The sequence below is a fragment of the Pempheris klunzingeri genome, chromosome 1 (assembly GCF_042242105.1).
Source record: "Pempheris klunzingeri isolate RE-2024b chromosome 1, fPemKlu1.hap1, whole genome shotgun sequence".
Taxonomy (NCBI): domain Eukaryota; kingdom Metazoa; phylum Chordata; class Actinopteri; order Acropomatiformes; family Pempheridae; genus Pempheris; species Pempheris klunzingeri.
The window spans coordinates 21,910,766-21,935,112 of record NC_092012.1 but is presented as its reverse complement, the minus strand read 5'-3'; the positions used below and the strand labels follow the sequence as shown (position 1 = coordinate 21,935,112).

Sequence of the window (24,347 nt, the reverse complement as noted above, 5' to 3'; positions counted from 1 at the left end):
TTTCATGGCAGTCCTGCCTGAACCAAGCTTATCAGCACCAGCAGGTATGACCCAAGAGTCTGCCAGCTGATCACCAGAGCAACAGGAGCACACCAGCAAGTTAGCACCAAGCTGCTAACTAGCAAGAAACAAAGGAGTGACCAGATTCCTCCAGACTGCAACCACACAGCAAGGACAAAGAACCACACCTTTCCTCTAGCCTGGCCCACCAACAAAGAAAGCAGCACACTGAAGGACCATCTTCTTCCCTTTTAAGGACTGATAACAAACTCTAACTGGTTTAGCTTTAATGCTCATGGAGTTTGATCACAGGGGGTCTGGCAACCATCACCAGTTGGGCTCTCCCACCTTTATGGTCCTCCATCTCACAGTCCTCCTGCCTAGTCACACACACACACACACACACACACATTGGTGCCCCAATTGAGGTGGACTTTATACAAAGTCCCATTAATTTAAATAATTATTAATTATCTTTGATTATTATTAATTATTTCTGATAGCCAAATTGAACATACCATTTGTTAAACCCCAACACTATTTAAAAAAGATAAAATAAATTAGCTTGGTCTCAAAAATTCAGTAAATTATGCTTATCAAGACCAAGAACAGGTATACAGTATATTTGAAAACATATGCAGTATTCTGTGAACAGGAGAAAAAGTTCTAACAGTCAGAAAGTAGAGGTTTTGATTAGAGAAGAAAAGTACATGTAGGCCCACACTGGTTTGCAATAAAAGACGAACAACAAGAATTTCATAGGCTCGTGTCAAAATTAGCTCCAACAATCAGGACACAAGGGACATTGAGGCAATGCAGAATATGGGATTAGCAGATCCCATCAATCATTCATGACAGCAGGCAGGACTCTGGCAGCGTGATGAATGACAGCGGTGAAATGAGACAGAGAAGAATGCATCCTACGTCCAGCTTATCACAATACTTTTATACTGCCACACATCAGTGCTTCCACTGCTTCATGATCAGCAAAGAACGCTGCTAACAGTGCAGTGCATGGCCTATGCATGAAGATGGTGCAATTAAATGTTGGTGGAGAAATTAATAGTGGTTATTATGTTGTCATCTCACACTATATGCACCCCGCAATTCCATGATTACATGAATCATAAAAATCAGACAGACATAAACACAATTACTCTAAAACAGCAAAGGTTTTGACTCAGTCCTGCTACATGATTATCCTACAGCATATACTTGAAAATCAAACATGCGCATGCACACACACACACACACACACACACACACACACACACACATGGTTGTCAAATCATCATGTGAAAGGGAATTTGCCACCAAGTGCTCAGTATGGAAAAGTGCTGGAGGTAAAGAGAGTGCAAGGACTCTTACTGTAAATATAAAATCCTATTAAATTTGGTATGAAATTAGCAGAAAAGCTGCTGAGCTGGAGCAGCAGTCACACAAGGACAGTATTGACCTTTAAAGGCTTTGTAAAAGCAGAAGCGGTCAACATAGTCAAAATTACCAGGTAGTGATAATTGCACTGGGAGACAAAAATAGTTTGCTTTAAGCGGGATGCTGACACTGAAAGCAGCTGTGGGGTAAACAAGTCAAAACCAGACATCGTGGGCTGTCCTGTGTTGCCACCAGCCCAATAAACTGACCACAGTGTTCTACATGCTGTTAATATGTTCATTCTCCAGCACGCAAGTGGCATTGTGTCTAACGCTAGAAACATTTTAAATCTGGTGGTGGCAAATGTCACATGCAAAAAAATATGAGAAGGATAGGACGGAAACTAAAGATGGAATTATATGATCAGAATCAGCTTTATTGACCCAGTATGTATAAATATAAGGAATTTGACTGGTTTTATATGATATATAATATGATGTCTATACTGTGTCTATACACAGAAACAGATGCTTGATAAAGCTCTGTTCACAAACCTTGGGAAAAAGTTGTCAAATAAACCATATAAAATGCATGTCAGTATCTCTCATTTGAAAAGTATTCAAATGAGAGATACATTTTTATACATTTTAAGTTGATTTCTTGAACTATTAAAATGATAACAAGTAGCATTTTAGCCAAACTAACAGCATGATGGCTGGCTAGTTGGTACACCACTTTGGTCCAGATTGAAATATCTCAACAATTCTTAGATTACCATGAGATTCTCTACATACAGTTGTGGTCAAAAGTTTACATACACTTGTAAAGAACATAATGTCATGGCTCTCTTGAGTTTCCAGTTATTTCTACAACTATTTTCTCTGATAGAGTGATTGGAACAGATACTTCTTTGTCAAAAAAGCATTCATGAAGTTTGGTTCTTTTATGACTTTATTATGGGTCAACTGAAAATGTGACCAAATCTGCTGGGTCAAAAATATATGTACAGCAACATGAATTAGCAATTTTGGTGACTTGGTGACTAGCAATTTTGGTGTCAATGAAATGAGCTTCATAGCATGGCCTCTTAACTTCTTGTGAGTGATTATGAGTGACTACAGCTGGTGACTTCTCTGAGGCCATTTAAATAGGACTCATTGGATACAAACGCCCACAAACGCTACAATGGGAAAGTCAAAGGAGCTCAGCACAGATCTGAAAAAGCAAATCATTGACTTGAACAAGTCAGGAAAGTCACTTGGAGCCATTTCAAAGCAGCTGCAGGTCCCAAGAGCAACAGTGCAAACAATTGTTTGTAAGTATAAAGTGCATGGCACTGTTTTGTCACTGCCACAATCAGGAAGAAAATGCAAGCTATCACCTGCTGCTGAGAGAAAATTGGTCAGGATGGTGAAGAGTCAACCGAGAACCTCCAAAAAGCAGATCTGCCAAGAATTAGAAGCTGCTGGAACACAGGTGTCAGTGTCCACAGTCAAGCGTGTTTTGCATCGCCATGGACTGAGAGGCTGCCGTGCAAGAAAGAAGCCCTTGCTCCAAAAGCGGCACCTTAAGGCTCGACTGAAGTTTGCTGCTGATCACATGGACAAAGATAAGACCTTCTGGAGGAAAGTTCTGTGGTCAGACGAAACAAAAATCGAGCTGGTTGGCCACAATGCCCAGCAATATGTTTGGAGGAGAAAAGGTGAGGCCTTTAACCCCAAGAACACCATGCCTACCGTCAAGCACGGTGGTGGTAGTATTATGCAGTGGGGCTGTTTTGCTGCCAATGGAACTGGTGCTTTACAGAGAGTAAATGGGATAATGAAGAAGGAGGATTACCTTCAAATTCTTCAAGATAACCTAAAATCATCAGCCCGAAGGTTGGGTCTTGGGCGCAGTTGGGTGTTCCAACAGGACAATGACCCCATACACACATCAAAAGTGGTAATGGAATGGCTAAATCAGGCTAGAATTAAGGTTTTAGAATGGCCTTCCCAAAGTCCTGACTTAAACCCCATTGAGAACATGTGGACAATGCTGAAGAAACAAGTCCATGTCAGAAAGCCAACAAATTTAACTGAACTGCACCAATTCTGTCTAGAGGAGTGGTCAAAGATTCAACCAGAAGCTTGCCAGAAGCTTGTGGAAGGCTACCAAAAGCGCCTAATTGAAGTTAAAATGGCCAAGGGACATGTAACCAAATATTAGCATTGCTGTATGTATATTTTTGACCCAGCAGATTTGGTCACTTTTTCTGTTAACCCATAATAAAGTCATAAAAGAACCAAACTTCATGAATGTTTTTTGTGACAAAGAAGTATCTGTTCCAATCACTCTATCAGAGAAAAATCAGAGTTGTAGAAATAACTGGAAACCCAAGAGAGCCATGACATTATGTTCTTTACAAGTGTATGTAAACTTTTGACCACAACTGTACATTCATGGTCTTGAGAGGATGAATCCTAATGATGGTTTTTTTTTTCCCTCATCGGGTTAACATTTTTAGTCTCAGTGTCTCAGTAACTACAGGACTGACTGCCATTACATTTGGCTCAGACATTTATGTTTTCCTTAGGATAGAGTGGAACAATTTTGATTATTCTTACCTTTTAATTGGCCAAAATTTCAATTTGTCCAGTATTTGGGTATCTTGGGTATCGTCCTTCAAATAACTCAGGAACTTGTGTATGTTGCTGATTCTTACGGACATCCTTCTGAAATTAACACATTTTACATTTTATAGCAGTTTGAGATAAGCGCGCTTTGTCAGGTCAAATTCATGCAAAATAGAAGGCACTTGTTTCCTACAGTCAGAATCAGTACAGAAATAAGCATTTCTTTTTACTTAAGAAAATGATGTGTACTTGTATAGCTCCTTTCTAGTCTTTTCAACCACCAAGCGCTTTTACACTAGTCAAATCATTCATACATGAGCAATTTAAGTTGGACGACACGATCCTCTCCCACACAGTTGGGAGAAATTAAGGTTCAATGTCTTGCCCAACATGCAGGCTGGAGAAGCCAGGGATTTAACTGCTGATCTTCTGATTTATAGATGACCAGCTCTACCTAGGAGGCTTGGACATGATTTTGACCCTAAGGCCTTAATTGGAAACATGACATGATCTACTTCTATCAGTTAAAGTAAATTTTCAGCCAAACATCCACCACTAACTAAAATGGAGAGAACTGCAGACGAGAACAAACTTACAGCACATATTCAAAGATATTTAAATTTTTCATCAAAATAGATTGTTGGCTAAACAATCACAGCAGTAGTTTGATGGCTCATTGTATTCAAATGGTAATTATGTCCTACAGAGTTCATCTTTCTGCAAGAAAACCTCACTTCATACTCCTCCTACAAGCTCTCTTCCACTGCTATGAATATGTTAAGATTTCTATTCCAGATGTAACATGCAGCATAGTTATCATGACCTGAGGTTTCCAGTTCTTCAAGACACTTTTTGTATGTGTGTGTTTGTCTTGTTTCTAAACTTGCAGTGTTGTTGTTTAAAAGTAGCTGCAGAGAATTGGAAATTTCCCTTGAAATAAAACAGATGTAACTGTACACTGCGCACATCCAGGTTCAGCTGCATACAACTTGTCTTCTATTCATAGTTTCAGTCTGTCTGGGTAGTTCAGTTTTGGGCAGACATGACTCAGTCATTTAGCTTATTTATTTGCCAGATGGTCAATAAAATCATTCTACCAAAACTGCAAGGAAAACATTGTGTGGTTTTTATTGTAGAGCAGAAATAAAACTTCAAATTGCAATTAAGAAGATTCCATTTTGCACTTTAAAGCAGGCTTGGGAAATAATTCAACATCATCGGTGGATATTACTGTTATACAAAATCATCTTGTCCAATTAATGATTCCAAGCAATTGGTGTAACAAAATCAGTCAGATTTTATTTTACATGGTGTAAAATGCAACACTGGAACATAATTCATTGCACTGATCATCAACTTGAATATTTTCCATGCAGTCATCTATTTAGTATCCAATACTTTTGTCACCTTACTTTGAATATAATTCTGAAATGATAAGCAGACAGACTCTGTATCAAGACTGGCGATGTAGATTCCCTCGAAGTCCATGTGCCCTTATTTCAAATTTAACTTTAGCATAGTCTGCCACCTGCTGGCTCTTTTGTTGTAAGCTTTGAAGAGGACACAAAGCAACTGTGCACAATGACATAAGGGCCCATGTGTGTCTCACATCCTGGTGTTAGTCCAGGGTGACGGAAGATGAGACGAAAAGTCACCCTTCGACAATACCAAGCTCCATATCCTTCAATCAAAGCCTCAGAATCTCTCAGCTTTATAACAAAATTTGATAACATCTTCTTCCAGGAACCAAGCAACACTACCAAATAAACTACAGATGCAGCATAAACTAAGAATTTCCAAACTGTGATTATGAGAGTAACTATGATTTACTGTCATGGTTTCATTCTACATCACAATATATTTACAAAAGAATTAGCTGAATTTAAGGTTAATTCTTGACCATGCACGCAGCAGTCCTGTAGGGTGCGAGTTACTTGTTGTTTCTGCAGCGTTCAACCACATTTCATGGCCTTCCTGAGTTTCTCAGCCATCTTTGAGACGGTTTAGTTTGGAAGTCAAATCATTTTAATTCAGATTCACAATTTTGAGTATATTATGGCCTGTATATTCCATTTAATGTTTTACGCTGAATGTGGTATTATTGCTTTAGCTTGTGCTTTGGATTTGATTGACCACTTACGTACGTACGTACTATAATCCTGATTTGCAAGACACTGGCAAGAAGAGGGGAGTTGACAATCAGTGAGGCTTTGTGCTCAAACACATCCCAAAGTTGTTGGACAGGGATTTCCAGATTCTGACTTTTAATGTGAAGATGAGGACCATAATATTAACACCATCTTGTTGTACACGTCATCTTGTAAATGTAAATTCAAAAAAATGCACTAAAGAACTATTTCCTGGGTGTATACCTGTATATGTAAATAAAACTGCATGTAGGCCTATGTGTTTTTTTTTTAATTTTTATTTATCCTATTCTAAATGTACTCATTTAGTAATTTATTTTACAACGTTTGCAACCCTGTGTTGTAAAATGTCAAATAAATTAACCTTGACATCTATATCCCATCCTATATCTTTATCCTTTGGATTCTCACACTGGCGAGTGACTGCATGGCGCATGCGCAGTGCGATCTGGTGGTGAGATGGAACGTTCTGGTCCTCGCACGGAAGTCTCGCGCATATTTGTCAGCCACAGAGGCTCCACCAAAGCAGAGGCAACGTCTGGAGCGACGTGAGGGGATCCGACGGCCCTTTGGCTGCGTTTATTTGGCTTTGGGAGAAAGAATCGTCGATTACTAAAATGACCAGTGGGTATCGACATATATTTTGACTGTAAGGCATTCATGTTCTTAATTGGATTGCATGTAGTCAGTGGTTGTTGTTCTTTCCGCTCGTTAGCGTTGGCCACCGTCGACTCGGGTTCCGTCTATTTTCTGAAATACGGGTTACGTGTTTTTTCCCCTCTAACAGAATTTAATGTCCCTACTGTTCCCATTTTCCTTAAAACGACGCACAATACTGAATGTAGTGCTTGTTTAAAAATGGAGTAGACTGGAGTAGACGGGTTTATGCTACATTGTGTACCACGAAGCGGTTTGCTAACGTTACGCTGTGTGCTTTTATCAACATGGATAGGCTAGTGAGTTATGTGTTGTCCAGCTGTTAGCCCAAGCCTCGGCCTAACGTTTCTAGAAAGCCTCCGATTGCCGAACATGGATGTATTCAACGCTGCTTTTATCAGACGGATAGTCAAACTCGTTCCCAATAAGAATTCTGACGGTTCTGACTCCGCTGCCTATTTAATTAGCCGATGAGCGCGACGATCCGTGTTATGATGGAAGAGGCCGACCTCTGTGCTGTTGTTCTTGGCATGAAGCTGCTCCGGAGCGCCTCTCTGCCACGTAGGCTGCTCTTCTGCTTTGCAGCATTTTTGTTTATGCCGCCATACAAACATACTTGACATGAACGGATGTCATTTTAAATGATGGTTTCTAGACATTTACTATATTTCATTTAGTAAATAATCCCTGTGTTTTGAATTTAGCGATTTGAGGTGATTCAAGGGTGTAACTTACATGCTTAACGTCTTGTTCAGCTAATGTGTTTTTTTGTTATTTCCATTCACTGACATGCAGGGGGAAACCAACGTGAGCTAGCACGTGCCAAGAATGCCAAAAAAGCCAATGAACATGGTAAAGGGAAGAGAGGTGATGACGGCCTGTCTGCTGCTGCTAGGAAGCAGAGGTAAGGTAGCACATCGCACGAGGTCCAAGAAAATGTGATGCTCACAAACATGCAGTGGAGTTTTGCAGCACTTTTTGTTGTATAGAAACACATTTTCGATCAGTTTCAAACTACAAATACATTATATAGTTCCTCATGTTATCTGTGCTGCAAAAAACACCCTTGCTGTACATTTTGATTTAAAAAAAAAAAAAAAATCAAAGTGCAACTCAAGTTGTTTTTGATTGAGAATCTATTTCAGTAAACTATTTATTGAATTTACATGTGTGCCTGAAAGGGGGCATATTAGGTGCAGCTATGCTTTACACAGTTGTTTTAGTAGAATCTGCCCTAATGATGCCTATTCTTCCTTTTTAAATGTACCTTTACAAGGGATGCTGAGATAATGCAACAGAAGCAGAAAAAAGCGGATGAAGGAGGGAAAGCGGGAACAAAGTCCAAGTGAAGAATGATGATGGAGAGGAATTCAACTCAGTGTTTCAATAACATCCTATATTCAGCATTCTTCCTGATATTTATGAGAATGGATCTGTCATTTCTGTCTAGACTCAAGAATCTAGGATCCTACATTCTTCCCTATGGCAAATGACATTGCTTGATGGATTTGTTATTTTACTTGGTAAAATTTTGTCTGAGCAAGTTAGCAGTTGTCCCATGATGTTGCTGCATGCAAAGGAGCATTAAGTGGTGTAAGCAGCAGGATAAAGATGAACAATTCTTGACACAAAGCACCCATGTAACTGTGTATTTTTGTACAAAAATGTCCCCTGCTGGTTTTAAATAAAGTGTAACTTTTTAGTTGATGCTTGCTTGAGTTACTCTGAATGTTGGTGTTGAAGATAGCTTGTAACATTTTCATATGGATTTCTGTTGTGAGAGCATTGAAGGGCTAACATTAACTTTTATGTTAGACCTTGTAGCGTCTCTTTATTATGACATCACATTCAAAAGCAATTTACTGACATTTTAATAATGGTGGGGGGGGGGGGGGATCATCAACTATTAATAAACTAGTAGCACTAGATACAGCACCATGTCCACAAATTCATGCCAAACTCCTGCAGTACAATATACTCAATATATTGCAGAAAAAATACTCTTTCAGTGTTAGGGTCAGGGTGGCAATTTGACACCCTACAAAGTTAATGAACCTATCAAAGTTTAGTCTGCAACAGTGGTCATCTGAGTTGCAACTCTTTTTCTTCTTGTTTTGATATATGTTCATAGTTTAACAGTAATACCTAAATGGTTGCACAGTGATACCAGTAGCACAGGATAGCTCCCTTTAGAAAGGCCTATTTTCCATAAATGACTCTTGATATAGCATCCTGCCCACATAACTTGAGGTTAGGGGGAGGATACATCTGTGTTCTGTCTCTGTTGTGCAACACTGGAATCTGCAGCCAAGTTTATTGTAACAACGTGTGCCAGGAGGCATAAATATACCGTAGTGGCATTTCAGCCACTAGGTGGAAGCATACACCAAGGCATTTTTTTTCAAACTGTTCATATTCTTATTGGTGAGCATTTCATTTATCAGGATGGTAAAGCAGATACACTGTGTTTGGCTAAGTTGGTTATGATGTATAATATAATGCTTAATTTGCTTGAAATATATAGTATAAAGGTTATGTACCGGCCAATTTGAGGTTGAAAAGTCTTGATTAACATGTTATTCATACTTAGTAGTAGTAGTTTGTAATCTTCAGTAACCAATAAGATACACCTCAGCCTATTTATAGTCAATAAGCTGTGTGTCTACTTACTGAAATTGAGCGAGTTTGTATCCTCAGTTCTCAGATTAAAGGGCGCATAATTAAGTCACCAGTTTAGCTCATTTCCATCTCAGATAGCTGAGGCTGAAGAGCTGAATAGTGATGAGGAACAAATGCAGAATCAGTAAGTTGCTTAAATTCACTATCATCCCTGATACTTAAATTCAAGCATAAGGCCCAACAGACTGACTGTGGGTTCTGGTAAGTTTTCTTAAAACAGCAAGAGAGGAGCTCAGTGTTAATGAGAGATGGAGAATACAATGACGGAGTCAGTTCATTTGATTAGAGTCAGAGAGGAAGCCTCATCTCTTTATGCCTTCTCTGCTGAATTTGGTTAGATAGGCAGAGCCATTGCTATGCTATTTATGACACTGAACAGTCCCCAAAGCACAACTTGGGGAAAGTGTACCGTTGCTGCATGGCTTTACATATGTTAAACAAGACAAGTCAAATATGAAGTAAAAGAGAAAAAAACATCAGGAAAGGTCTGGGACTGATTTAGCCCCGCCCCATTCATACACGACACTTGTATGAATGTATGAAGGTTCAGTATACATCTAAAGGTTAGATGTCCCACTGGCAGACAGTCAATGCTCCTGCTTAGTTCTGATGTAGTCTAGCTCTAAGTGAAGCACACAGAGCTCAGTAACTCTTGAGTTTAGACAACTGACGTGAGTTCATACCAGGGGCTTTAAAATCTCACTGCTCTCTCCAAGAGCTACGATTATCCTCAGCTCAGGCATGAGTCTTAGGATGTCCACTGAGGACAAGGTTAAAAACCTTTTTGTTACCTGGGTTGACCAATACAAGTACTTTATGTGTCCAAATTCCTAATTCCCCACATTATACCTCCTCCAAGCTGCTGTTGTGACAAGGATTTAGTTCCTTAGGGAGCCAGGTGGCTTAACTAACCACCATCGTTCTACGTTTGAGACCGTTGTCACATTTCATCATCCAACTTTATCACCATATCAATCACATTTAAACTTCAAAATATGTACAGCCAGACTTACCGGCTTGCCAGCTACATGCAACAATATTTTACACTGATGAGGAATGTATACAGGATTCTCTTTTCAAGAAATATGTGATTATTATGTTCATCACGTGTTTGATAAATATAGCCAGAGGCAGCTGAGATTGAAGGTATCACAATGTTTTAATACTTGTTTACTGAATAGAATGCATCTGACACTGCTGCAACCACTTAGAGAATGACTGCACAATGAACGATGGATGTTTCGAATCAAGTAATGTGCGTGTGTATGTACACATACATAATACATACATATGTGTGTGTGTGTGTGTGTGGGGGGGGGGGTGAATTGTTGATTCTGATTGGCTTCTGGGTGTGTCTGTTAAAATGGATGGATAATAGACACCTACTAAGTAGTTCTGGTGAAACCGTCTGTTCACCGCTCTAAATTTATGCACTGGCTACGTTAAATAAGTAACCATAGCAACCCAGTCAGAGCCTCTGTTTACAATCTATTTCCAACATTGAGTGTAACATTAGTCCTTCAGGTCCTCATCCTCTGAAAGCCACAGGGTGGCGACTAACACACAAGCAGCAGGAAGTACACTGTTCCTCTGATCTCACCGAGATCACATCATCACCTTCTGAACAGTTAACACATTAATGATCATTAGGAGCGAGCCTGTGATCTGGAGCTTTTGTCTGCAATCTTGAGAAATTGTCCGTTTGTGGAAATTCAGGGCAACAAGCTTGGTGGGTGATATTGGCATAAGCAATCATCTCACATTCAGGTGTGCTGCCTCAGGTTGCAGCTGACAGTAACCTTACAAATAGCCATTCATTAGTTTGTGAAAATCTTCATATTGATTTGGGGACAATGACAGCTGGTTAGGTGGCTGGTCATGTCGTTAATGGGTCGTTAAACAGTTCCAAAAATTAGTCAAACCCTCAGGCATTAACAGTGAAAGTTATGGCTTGTGAAAAACTTTAGATTTTGGTTGAAAAATGCACAAAAACATTTATTAGTAATCTTAATGTTTTTTCTTTGATAAGTGACAATTGTATAATGTGTTAATTAGTGAGCTTTAGAGGTGCTGGTACATGGATTGTCTCACATTTAGATGGAGCCAGGCTAACTGTTTCCCTTGTTTCCAGTCTTTTTGCTAAGCTAAGTGCCTAGTAGCTGTAGCTTTATGTACAGTATATTGTACAGACATAAGAATGGTATCAATCAAGAATAAATGAATAAGCATATTTACCAAAAAAATCGAACTATTCCTTTAATTTGCCAAATATAAATGGAACATAAAAGGAGGAGGAATTAAAACAGTGCTCTCAGATTTTTAGTGTATTGAGTTGCTTGCTTGAGAGACAAGACTGCACACACTGTGAAAGCAAATCCCCCCTGGGACAATAAAGATGACCTCTCCATCACTGGCCTAATACGTGACACTACACTACACACAAACACTCAAGTTCTCCTCTTGATTTTGAGTATGGCCACAAAATCAATGTCCTGTTTGATGAAATAAAGACTGAAACAAAACGAATATGATAATGGGAAAAACTTTCTTTAATGAGGAGATGATTGGGGTTATTACCAGATAAGTTAAAATCCCCATCCATTCAACAATATAAACTATCATGCGAACACCCAGTTTTGAAGAGAGATGAGATTGTGTGTGACCTGAGATGTTGGGTCTGGATTAGCAAAATGTTGCCATGAAATATGCAATGCAATCACAGCTGAAATGCATGCTGACTGTAATTGTTTTCAAGGTTGAGGCAAAAAAAGGCACATTTCAAAGTACAGTCATTTGTTAATAATGAATAGCAAATTACCATCTTTGCTCTGGATCAAATGGTCAGTGACAGCAGATAAGTGGCTGGTGTCGATAGTAAATGTGGTCTGTTGCAGAGCATCAAAAGAGAGAGGATATATAGAATTTTAGCAGGATTCAAGTAAAACAGAAAGAGAGAGTGAAAGAGAAAGCATGAGAATGGAGGCTTCTTTTTGTTTCAATTAACCGTGAATCATTCTGAGGAAAGATGCTGGATGCAAGTTGTTTGCATAGTCACAGTCATATCCATCCATGTGACCATCAGAGTTTTCACACATATGGGCAGTCTGTGAGGGAAGAGGCCCATTATTCCTGCTGGCAGCTGATCTCTGTCTCAGCAGGGGTGTGAGGACATCAATAAGGTGAGATTTATTCACAGAGCACTGTCCTGTCAGTGCAGAGTTTCTTGCTGAACATTTTGCCTATGTTGAGGATGACTTTGGTTCTGAGGCTCAAGCGAATAGTGACTCTATGGTCAATTTTGGCTTGCCCATAAACACAGACTGCCATTCTGTAACTGTTCCTGATCACCTGATTCCCTACTAAGATTTTACAAAAATTATAAAAAAAAAAAAAAAGTGGTATTAGTGGTGCAAATTTCAAATTGAATAGACAGACTGTCAGCAGATGTCTGGATGTAAGTAGGACGTCTATTTATGCAGCAGAATGGATATTTATGAGGATGGATCTTTGAAGTCATGATTAAAACCTGGTGTTATTTTATGGCCATATTTGGTTTTATTTTTATTTTTATGTTTGTCAACTTATATTTGATGTGACTAGTGTGACTTAATTTTGTAGGTTTTCACTAATAGCCCAACCCCAAAGCTTCTCTTTGAAACATGTTCATATCAACAAATCCAAAGTGACACTAACCTCTGGAAAGACATCGATTGTAAGATAGATTATCAATTAAACTCTGAATTAATTGTCAACCTGCTGTATTCAACAAGAGACCCCATACTGAAGATTGTCATTGCTCAGGTTGCGTGTTGAACAAAGAAGATTGAGTCATACATCACCTGAACAACATTTTTTCTCATTTTTCACTGGAATGAGAAAAACATTCACTGTTGTGTCTTGAGACTCATGAGATCCAAGTAAAATTTGGCCATAATTCAAATGATCTTATTTCAGTGTTTGTAGGTGTAACTGTGCAGAGTGATGACACACAGACACAATCTGAGGTATACCCAGAGATTATCTGATTAAACCATTTAAACAATGCCAAAATGTCAGAAATGTATGTACAAACACTTGTATTTTAATCTCTAAGGAAAGCAGCAATATGTGATAAAAATCTCCAGAACAGCTAATAAACAAGTGTTTAGGCCAAGAATGACCTTTAATGCCCAAAGTATAAGATGCTTCCCAATATCTGATTTTGTTATTAACATGAGCTATTTTCCTTTTCCCCCCACTTTTCTAGTCTGAATGTTTGCATGTGTTTTGTGGAAATGCTGGTCAGTGCCATGTAGTACACAAGTGGTGGAGAATGTTCAGAATTGCTTAATATTTGCAACAGCTGTGTTCAAAAATAGAAGAGGGAAAACTAAATAATTTTGTCTTTAAATGTTCCAGAAAGGCCTCACATTTAAAGATGTACTGATAAACTTCAGATTGTGAGAAAAGGCATAGATAGAGCGACCTCTTTTGTGGCAGTGTCCTTCATATTTAAGTTTGACCCAAGAATGTGATGAGGTCTGGCTTGTCTCTGTCAGTACTGAGTAAATATCCTACAGTGCTGGGTGGCAGCTGTGCACAGCGACCAATAATAACTATGTATTGATTCACAAAGCTGACGTTTATGACAGGGCTGACCTCTGAAAAATGTATATATTTTAATAGGGTGTAAGGAACTCAAGTCTCCATGTTCAATGAGGAAGAGGCTATCATCAGGTGGATTCAGAGCTTTTGATTTTTTTGTGTGGCACACTGACTGCATTTCAGTCAAAAGCACTTAAACAACCCATTATCCCACAGTAATAACGGCAATCATAAACATTACATCTTAGTTAAATCAACAATACAAAACCATCTGGCACATAAGGTGGAGGTTGGAGTGGTGGAGGGGGCTTTTGCGGCACACAGTGTTAACATGAGCCTATAAGCAAGTTAGCAGTGAAAAGTGTCAGGTTATAATGGTCACGTTGTACACCTGCATGAATGTGGCTGGACATTTCAAGTCAGCCAGTAGCCCAGCAGCTTTGATCATGAAACATAAATGAAGCTACGGATGTGAGCACAACTTCAGTGCTGATAAACATAGAAATACAATTAATTGCCACATTACATTATTTAATTCTTTACAAACTTTTTTTGAATAATGTACTTGAGATCTTAATTTACCTAATCATTTAATGAGTTGTCTATCATTGTTGGGTATTATTTAGTTTGATGACAACACTCTAAAGTAGGTAGTTGGAACATATTAGTGTTCTTACTTTTTAAAACATTCTAGTTTTAAAAAGCTGTGTTTTAAAGTTTTAAAACTTGTTTTAAATTGTTTTTTATACAACTTTGGTTTCAAATCTAAAATTATAAACAAATTTGGTATTTAAGTGAGGATTTTCACATTCTCACTCATGTCCTTAATGCAAAAGTTTAGGACTAAACAGCAATATACAGCATAAAATGGACTCACACATGCATGTGTCAAAACATGTATTTTATTCATTTATCTTAAAAAATTAAAATAAAGTGCTTTTTATGTACAATATAATAAAAACAACAGTCACAATCTCAATGATACAAAAAATACAGTCACAATGTTATTTGTACACAACAAATAAAAAAAGAACTCATGCAGGCAAGACCACATTTGTCTAATAGTTACTCAGTCAACTAAGCTTATGGTGTTCAGTATGTTGAGGCAAAGCTGTTGCTGTGTCGATATGGAGGATTTGGAGCTGTGCTTGCATCTTACTGCAGTACTATGTTGTGCAGCACAAATGATAAATTACTTCTATTGTGCCATTTCTTTGTAGTATGACCAGTAAAACAAAATCCTGAAAAGACAATGGATTGCCTACTCAAGATGTTTTAGGAAAATAGACTGTAGATGCTCTACAACATGTGATATAGTTGGCTACATTCATGTCCAGTACAGTAAGTTGCATTGCTGAGGAGCCACTCAAAATAAAGAATCAATCACCATGGTATTATTTGCTTCATAGTAAAAGCACGTCATTAATAAATATGCATTATGACCCAGTGTGTACCCTTTTACCATCATTAACTATTAGGGTCAAATGATATTGTAACTTCAGCTTTTCTATGAGAACAGGAAGCATTATTATTATTATTATTTTTTTAAATACTGACCTTTTCAGAAGATGTTTACTATGTGTACAGTATCACTTCTGACATAAGCAAAGGCTGCAGAACGGTACAAGATTGTGAGCAGCTCCCAGTCTTATTGTTGCAGGTTAAGTTAATAGTGGCTTGGGTGAAACTGTATATCTACTGTTGACCTGTGTCATGGAGTTAAGTGTGCCCACGGAGGGCTACAATCACGCCATTCACATTTCTGTTGGTGAGGTCACTGCTGGGTAACGTACAATGTGGCACATGGCTGAAGGCAGAACAACTTAATATTTAAAGGCATTTTGTAAATATGTTGTGAGGTTATCAACCAAGCATCTCAAAGCAGGATATTCAGCCTCCAGACCTTTTATAGTTTAGAAAATCTGCCTTCGCTGTGTTGACAATGCTCTTTAAAGTTTGATTCATACTTGTTATACATCTGTTGGAAGATGTTAAAGTCTAGTCTGGTTTATTTGATAAGCCTTCGCTTACTGCACAGGTTTTGTTAACTTGGCCAAGCTACGTAGATGTTACCCTGTCTCCACGAATGTCCTGGTTTCAGGGTAGGTGTCCCAGGTCTTGTCAAATATCTGCAAAACACTTAAGTGTCCCAGTTTTTAACATTCACTACCGACTTGTCTTGGTTTTTACACAATTAGAATATTATACTTGTTTTCAGCACTTCCTTAGACATTTTATCATGTTCTGTCCCACTCATTAACATAAACAATGAACCATACGTCTGAATTCAGCACTGAGTGGTCTGTATGTGTGTCAATGTGTCATTGTCAAGACTCTTGCGGCTCTTTCTGACAGAACCTGCCAGGTCTTTCCTTAAGAGCTCTGGGAGCCCTCCTTTATAAAAGTACCTAGCAACGAAAATGCTGAATTCATTGCGTCCATGGTGTTAAAGGCGCACTTCGGTAGGGTTGTTAAGCGCTAAGGTAATAGCCCCCCATCCTGATCTATATGCTTCCAACCCATCAAAAGGTTTTTTTGTCAGGATTAGGCCCATGGGGACCCTTCATTTAGTTAGGGTTAGATGCGGGGAACAATGATTGGTTAAGTTTAGGCAAAAGGAATAACATGGTAAGGCTAATAATATCAGGGTAAGGCCCATCAATGGCAGTCCAGGGCCAGAATTTGCTTTCGCTATCCTAGGAAATAATAAATTCCATTTTGGGTGTTTGAAAATATGGGCACTCTATGCTATCTGTGTACAGACATGAGAGTAGTATCAAATGTTTCATCAAACTCTCTGCAAGAAAGGGAATAAAGCCATTATTTACACTATCAAACTACCCCTTTCATTCAGTGTGGCATGAAAATAAAAACGGATGCATCTCCTGCTTTGACACACTTGATAAAAACCAGCCAAGGTGCTGAGCTAACAGCATGGTGAGAGATGTGCAGTATTCTGTTAGAGTTGAAATGTATGCTGAAGTATGCAGTAAAGCACTATGAAAACAAAATATCAGCAGTGTTCACTCTCTAGTTTCAAAGACTATCTCTACAGCACATCTTGCACAAAGTCCCTTAAAAACACACAATATTAACCACAGATACTGTATATACACAACAAAAACTAAAGGAAAAAGGAAACACTGATCACTGTTGTGCAGTATGCTGTGCAAGTACTTTGTCAACTTGCTGCAGTTACATAGCATTTCATCATTTGCTCAGCGTGTGAAAGAGCAAATTTTTTATTCTGTATGATACTGGAATATTTACTGTTGGCTAACTTGATCAATACAGTGAATTAGTTTTGTATTCTAAGACATGTGGTGCCATATTATCTCTATGGCCGCGTAAATGTTTCTCATTCAGATTTACACAACACAATCAGCTTCCTACATCTTTGGAAAATTCTGCTTGTTAAGTCTCAAACGTCTAAGCAATGTGGGTGCGACAGTGTTTGTGAAGGCTGCACTAGTCCCTGTTATAACTGATTTCTGAAAATCATTTTCCTTAGCAGCCACACACCGTCCATCTCTCAGTAGTTACATTTCTCAGAGTTTGTTCCAATTTTGACATGTGCAAACCTGTAAGTATTCAAGACCCTGATTACTTGTGCTTTCACATTAGCCTCTCCTTGACATCTTACTGCTTATGGTGAATGCTGTGCATGTAAGAAACCTGGTGTGGGAGATTATATGGAGCTAATATGGCTGCTGCAGCCTGGACAAATAACCACCAAATATTACCTTAATATTATCTCTCCACCACAGTTACAGTTATCAGTTGTTTTGTGACTTTTTTTAGTTTCACTGGGCTTATTAGCACTTAAATAAACCAGAGAGTTTGTATTGTAAAAGCTTGTCAAGCTCAATAATGTCAAACTAGTTGTACCTGTATGGTGCAGTGTATACTGAGAAGGCAGATTAACCCCTTTAAGGGTAGCTCAAAAAAAAAGATGGAATATATTCTCCCTTGACCATCCTAAAACAAGTTTTCACATGAACTAATCTCCATGTCATATCCTTTGGCCCCAGTTCCAATTTTACATGAAAGTCAATCAATCATTCGGCCCAACACAGTCTGAGAGGTTCATTATAAACTAACAGTCTTCGAGAAATTTCCAACCTTGTACTTCACATTTGTTTATTATTAGTGCCACTTTACTTTTCTGGAAACCAAACTCTGGTTCCATCATCATGTGCTCTTTGACAGTGATCAATGCTAACACAAAACATGGGAATGGTCACAGCAGAATGGCACTATTGCATTCAGAGAGGAGAGTCAAGTTAATTTTGTTTTTGGCACAGTGCACATGATTTTGTTGCAGCCCTGAACATGGTAGAGGTGTGGGCGTTGCCTTTTTGTCTTGGCTATCTGTTTGTAATGTCCAAGTAGGCGAATATAACAACGTCAGGTTTCTTCCATATTCACCTCAAAAACAGGGTATGTGTCAATGTATGAGCCCATCATGGTACCTACAGGTCAGTGCTGAAGACCAGCGCTGTCTCAGATGAGCAGAGGTGTAAAGCAACAGGTTCCCTAAATTGTCCATGATGCAGTGATGTGTAAATGAAACAGACCTTCTTTGAACAACAAAATACATTCAAGAGGTAAATGTCAGTATTTAGGTGCTGGAGCATAACTTGCGATCACATTTTTTGATCATCTTTCTTTAAAGTTGCAGTCTTTTCAATTGTTGTTCCAACAGTGTTTAGAGGGCTCTTTTTAACCAAGGTGTGGTGGTTTCTCCTGGTCTGCCTCATCTTTCATCATCTTTATCCTCATACAGTCATGACATTTATTCAGCCAAAGGGTACAAATGTGCTTCCTATTTCCTTCCATAATATGTGGATCATAATGAATATATAATACGTTTATTTTATTCTCCTAAACTTGAACTCTTGGTCACCATGTAGCTGTAGCTTGGTTATGATGTGCATAATAACAGAAGTGTAGGCTCAATATTTCTAAACTATTGTTTTTATAATATCACGTGATGGAGATAAAGACAACATTAAGACAACTTAATGTTGGCTCTTGCATACCTAAAGAGATACTGTGATAAATATTGATATCTGTTAGGATCTTCTGTTTGTGTTATGATTCTTCCCCATAAGAACACCTCAAAAAAAGACTGTAGAACTTCTCTTAGCAGCTGCCACAGTTTGTGACCCTGGTTGAAACTGGAGTGTCGAGCTGCTCCCTCTTCCTGCCCTCTGCAGCAAATCAGACCAACCTCTGGCTTTGGAGTGGAAATGGTTAAATGAAATGACCTCCGCATTGATCACAGGATAAAGATGCCTAAAATAAAGATGTGCTATAATGAGAAGGGATGTCAGGATCTCCTCTGCTTTGCTCAGTGGCCTCTATCCTTCATGGAGATAGAGGGTGGCATCTTTTCAGCGAACACTGTGCTCTCATACAATAGAGTCTTTGATCTCCGAACCGAGCCTCACTCTGGGCCGAGGGCAGGTCGGGGAGTATTCCACATGGCTCTCCTTTAAGTTAAGCGGCCGCCTGTCTGAGGACTCAGAGAAGCTCTTGCTGTTGTCTGGTGAGGACTCATGGGTGGGCGTGCTGCAAATGTAGTTGTCATTTAACGTCTGGTAGCCCTTATGATCAGAAGTGGAAACTGGTATGGTGTTGCCATTCAGGGGCAAACTCTCAGCAGGCTTTCCCACAATCCTTGGCTTCTTCTGCTGCATGTTGGGGCACTCACCCTGCTTCAGCATGGACTTCATATGATCTCGGTTCCTGTAGATGACGAACAAGGAGAACACCACGAAGGAGAATGCTAGCAGGGCGCACACCACAATCAGTTCGTTCCAATACGTCTTTGTGTGAACCTGCTCAGAGCGAGACTCGCCGGGCAGTATAATGGTGTCCTCTCGTTCAATGTGTGGTGTGCGTGAATGACTAATCAGAGTGGTGCTTTCTTGGCGGGGCTCAACCTTCACACAGTAGTTGGCTAACAACTGGTGGAAACCCTCCTCCTCCGACCAGCACTCATAGGTCTCAATCTTGTTGGCCTGAGCTACAACTACCAGGTTTCCCTCAGGAGTTGCATAAAGGAACTGACTGGCACTATCACTGTAACGCCACTTCCTCTGTGCCAGGTTGGAGCGCAGCTTACAGGGCAAGACCCTGAACGTGTTGGCTGGGATTGTAATGAGCTGGCAATGGGAGCCACCTTGTTGCAAAAAAAAAGAAAAAAGAAAACACAAAGGTTCATTCAAGAAATATTTCACAAACAGCATATGGAATACATCTAACTTAAGAGATGTGAGGATGGCATCACTCTTCTGAAAACTATTCAGTTAAGTATGAAGGTGGTAAATATAGTAAAATAGCTTCACATAAAGACTGGAAACTGGAGGGGGGCAGCTAGCCTTGCTCTGTCATGAGGAAACAATCTGCCCACCAGCAGCTCTAAAGCTCAGTAATTGTTATAAGTTGTTTGTTAATATGCAAAAAAAAAAACAGGACATGTTTTATGGGAGCTTGAGGTGCTGGTAAGCTAATTGTATCTGCCTCGCAGCTTAACTGTTGAGCTAACTGTATTCTGGCTGTATCTTCTTATCTAAAGGACACATATGAGAGTTGTATTGATCTTCTCATCTACTTTTAACTTTGGCAAGAAAGCAAATTAAGGAATTTCCCAAAATGTTGAACTATTCCTCTAACTATGTGGTGTTGTATGTGATGTTATTTGTCAGCAAAGACACAGTAACTACACTGCATTTCACTGTGTATTGTACAGTTTTGAAATTCAAACTATAATTTACACAAATGAGAAACAGTGTTGACTTTCTTATACATAGCACCGCTCAGTGTTTCCTGCCATCACACAATCTGCAACAACAGCTTCTTCTTAGTGCCATATGCATGTTGTTGTGGTGTGCTTGAGGTCTCGGACAACACTTTAATTAAAGACCACTATACACCGAGAACATACTCACGAGAAGCTGCTGGTCGGGCAGATCTGGCGCTGGGAAACGTCCTGTTGCAAATTGCTGATGTATCAGCCTCCTCCACATCCTGCTGCCAGTGGCTGAGACAAAACATACCAAACACAACAACAGGATGCAGGATGAGAGTTAGAAGCTGTAATGAGAGGCACCTTGTAAGGATGCACCCATTTCTTCCTCAAAGCCTTTGATTTAAAACCTATGAGTATAGCTTCATCAGTGTGACGAAGAACTCTTTAAAAGCGACCTGTTCAAGCACATGACTATGAGCTTTGCATGTTTATTTTACGTGTTTGGGTCCATTTTCACACTTAAAATGAGTCATGCACGGAAAATCTTCTGAAATTCACAAAATAATACTTCAGACACTTGTAAGACCAAATTTCACAGAAAAAAAGAAAGTGTAAGACTGTGAAAATGTTCATGGATGATGCCCAATGTTTGTACCTGTAAATTAACAAATCTATTAAAGTGGTTTAATGAATAAATTTAACCATACTGACTGTGAGCTCAGGTAGATACACAAATGTAAAGTGCATGCTTAGGAATAATTTAGAATTTGTGGCCCTTAGTATATGATCTCTTACCTGTCAGGTGGAGCCATCCTGACGTCCCGACATAGCCGCCCGGTCCAGGCGCAATATGGGTCTCTGGACAACACACACTCTCCACAGCTCAGGTAGTTGGAGCAGTTGGCCACAGGAACCTCCACCAGCCCAGAGTAGGATGACACAAACAACAGACCCTGCATAAGAGAAAAACCATGTATGAGTCTGTGAGTTGCAAATCTCAAATCAAAGGGAAGGCAGACCCTCTGCTTTTGGTCACAGTTTTCGGATATTAGAAAGTTAGACTGTTAAAACACACATTACTTGAGATAAACAGATGAACAGAATCTAAATGAAGTACTCAAACCTGTTCTCTCCCTTGATGCCAGCCAAGTGATTTCATTGCGCTCAAGATTACATGGCAACAAGTGGTTTCTATAAAGCATCGTCTTCCCTTGTATTTATCATTTTGCATTTTAAACACTTTTCATACAGTACGAATCATTATGAGGAAATACTATTACCCACAAATAAATTTTCAACATGAATGCAACATTGATACTGACATACAGCATATCCCTGCCTTCCCAAAAGTATAATCTATACATAGGCCATCTTGTCTACCAGTATATTAAATAGACATCATGTGCATTCTGTCGTTCATATCCCTATTTGGAGCTAAAAATATACTCTTTAAAATAATAAATATCTTAGAATTACATAATCTTAGATAAGATTGCTGTCTGGCTGCTCAGGCCTTGGGAGAGGCCCATATTATAATAAAGAGGGAAAGGTAATGAAATTTAAAATGCCAGAGTGGATCATAAACTCTGTTCCAGGTGGTGCTATAAGTCAAAGGAAAACTCAATGGAATGGCCACTGCAGAGAGAAAATGTCTGTACTTTGTGCTCTGGTAAATCTAGCTCTTCCAAAATGTTTATTGCTTGAAAAGGAGTTCAAAATGAGAAAACACGACAAAGCGTTAAATATTAACTGAAACAAACCAGTACAATGATAATTATTCCAGGTGTGTATTACGATGAGTTGTGATTTACCCTCTGAGGATCTAGTTCAATATGTTGCACAGGCTGAGGCTCGGGAAACAGAATCATCTCCTCTATTATGTGCATCTTATCATTGGCATTGATGGCCTTATGGAGCTTTCCATCATCTGAAAGACACAGACAATGAGTGGATGACACTTGCATTAAGAGGCAGGGGTACGTTTGTGGGGAATAGAGGCCACTTCTATTGTCTATAAATCACAAACCACATTTGAAAAGATTTTCTCTAAAAACTATGGAAATACCCACAAGATAAGCCACAAAAATTGTGTCATGAGCTGCACCTGTTCCAATGAATAGCACATCATAGGCCCTCTCCATGCCTTGGATCTTGTGCACGGCGATTTGTGTGTAGCGCACACTGCGTTTCAGCAGCAGGGGAGCACTGCGGATCACGCTGTCCATCAAGAAATGGTCTTTGACAAAGTTGAGTACTTTATCGGGCATGTGCAAGGACGACTGGATACCCATTTGTCTGGCGTGGTTGGTCACGCACTACGGAGGAGTAAATCAGAGACAAAAAAATTTAATCTCTGCTTTTTTGACTAGACCTGCAAATACAGACTTACATTGAAAATGTATGTAGAACTATGATCCTGGCTTTATCTATGAAGTTTATGAAGTTTGGGGTGAGGTATCATTGGAAACAAAATCCAAATAAAACAATATATACAATGGCAGACATTAAATCTGCTGGTTTGGCTGATATAGATATTTTTAACCATGTCTTTTAAGATAATATTCACTAGTACTACTAGCTTTCACTTTGCTCCACGGACTTACAGAGTTAAGTAGAACATCACCAAGACAATACTTTTGGCTTCTGTCATTAATCAGGCAAAGAAAATATAAGGGGATCATCTGCTTTACAACAGGCTCACTTGCTGAACAGCCCAAAAAACAGCCCACAGGTACAACTGTATATTTTGATTCTTATTTTGTTGGAGAGAGGAAGCATTGCTGTCATTTTATAGCTGTACAGTGAACTGCGATTATTCTGGCTGAATAGAGACCTATGCTACTTAAACGAACAGATACAGAGGTTGAATTGTATTTTTTTGACAAAGGATATTGCGAGCACCACTCACTGCTCCAGGCCGCGGTTCTGGCACTGGGTGGTTATAGGTGTACCACTGCTGTGTCTCCCTGTTGACCTCTCGGTAGCGCCCGCTGAAGGCTTTTTCCACCTGTGCCATGGTGAAAGCGCACACTGCTGAGCTGCCTGATGCTCCTTTATACCTGTGAACAAATTAAATGTTTAAACCTTTTGCTTGCATGAACTACAGAACTCCACACTTCAGTGCAACGTGAAAATAGAGCCATTTAATAATTTAGTCTCATACTCGAACTCAGTTTCTTACAGCATTCTTACCTTTTTTTTTCTACCCAAACCAACTTTTCTGCAGTTTTTGCCATTTTATTCAGGAAACTGGAGCAGCAACTTCTCACTAGAGAACAGTTATACAGTGGGCGCTTGAATGATTTGCATATCAAAACCTTTATTTTGTTGATACATTAATTAGACATTGGGGTTGCATGAGCTTTTGTTAGTGTTTAAGCTCATTACAGCTGCTCTAAATTCAGAGGGGCAATGCAAGAAATAACAACTTGTCAAGTTTTAGCACAGATATTAAATAAAAAAGGCTCAAGATGCTGATGTGCATAAACATAAAGTGTAACAGGGACTTTAAAGAATCTAATCAATGACAATGTG

At 39.2% G+C, this 24,347-nt stretch overlaps 2 protein-coding genes across 2 annotated transcripts in view; one reads left to right on the top strand and one right to left on the bottom strand.

Annotated features, from left to right (window-relative positions):
* Positions 1–6,628: 6,628 nt before the first annotated feature.
* Positions 6,629–8,495, top strand: serf2b (small EDRK-rich factor 2b). The gene is made up of 3 exons (XM_070828961.1): positions 6,629–6,760; positions 7,589–7,697; positions 8,070–8,495. Exons 1-3 carry the CDS (start codon positions 6,754–6,756, stop codon positions 8,140–8,142), a joined length of 189 nt encoding a protein of 62 aa, XP_070685062.1. The 5' UTR covers positions 6,629–6,753; the 3' UTR covers positions 8,143–8,495.
* A 10,735-nt stretch (positions 8,496–19,230) lies between these two features.
* sema4bb (sema domain, immunoglobulin domain (Ig), transmembrane domain (TM) and short cytoplasmic domain, (semaphorin) 4Bb) overlaps positions 19,231–24,347 on the bottom strand; it is a 29,596-nt gene continuing 24,479 nt past the window's right edge. Inside the window, exons 9-14 of the mRNA XM_070829344.1 lie at positions 23,722–23,872; positions 22,918–23,128; positions 22,625–22,740; positions 21,609–21,766; positions 21,013–21,104; positions 19,231–20,243 (exon numbers count right to left, since the gene is read on the bottom strand). Of these exons, the coding sequence (XP_070685445.1) occupies positions 19,471–20,243; positions 21,013–21,104; positions 21,609–21,766; positions 22,625–22,740; positions 22,918–23,128; positions 23,722–23,872 (1,501 nt within the window). The 3' untranslated portion in view covers positions 19,231–19,470. The remainder of the gene's footprint in view (positions 20,244–21,012; positions 21,105–21,608; positions 21,767–22,624; positions 22,741–22,917; positions 23,129–23,721; positions 23,873–24,347) is intronic.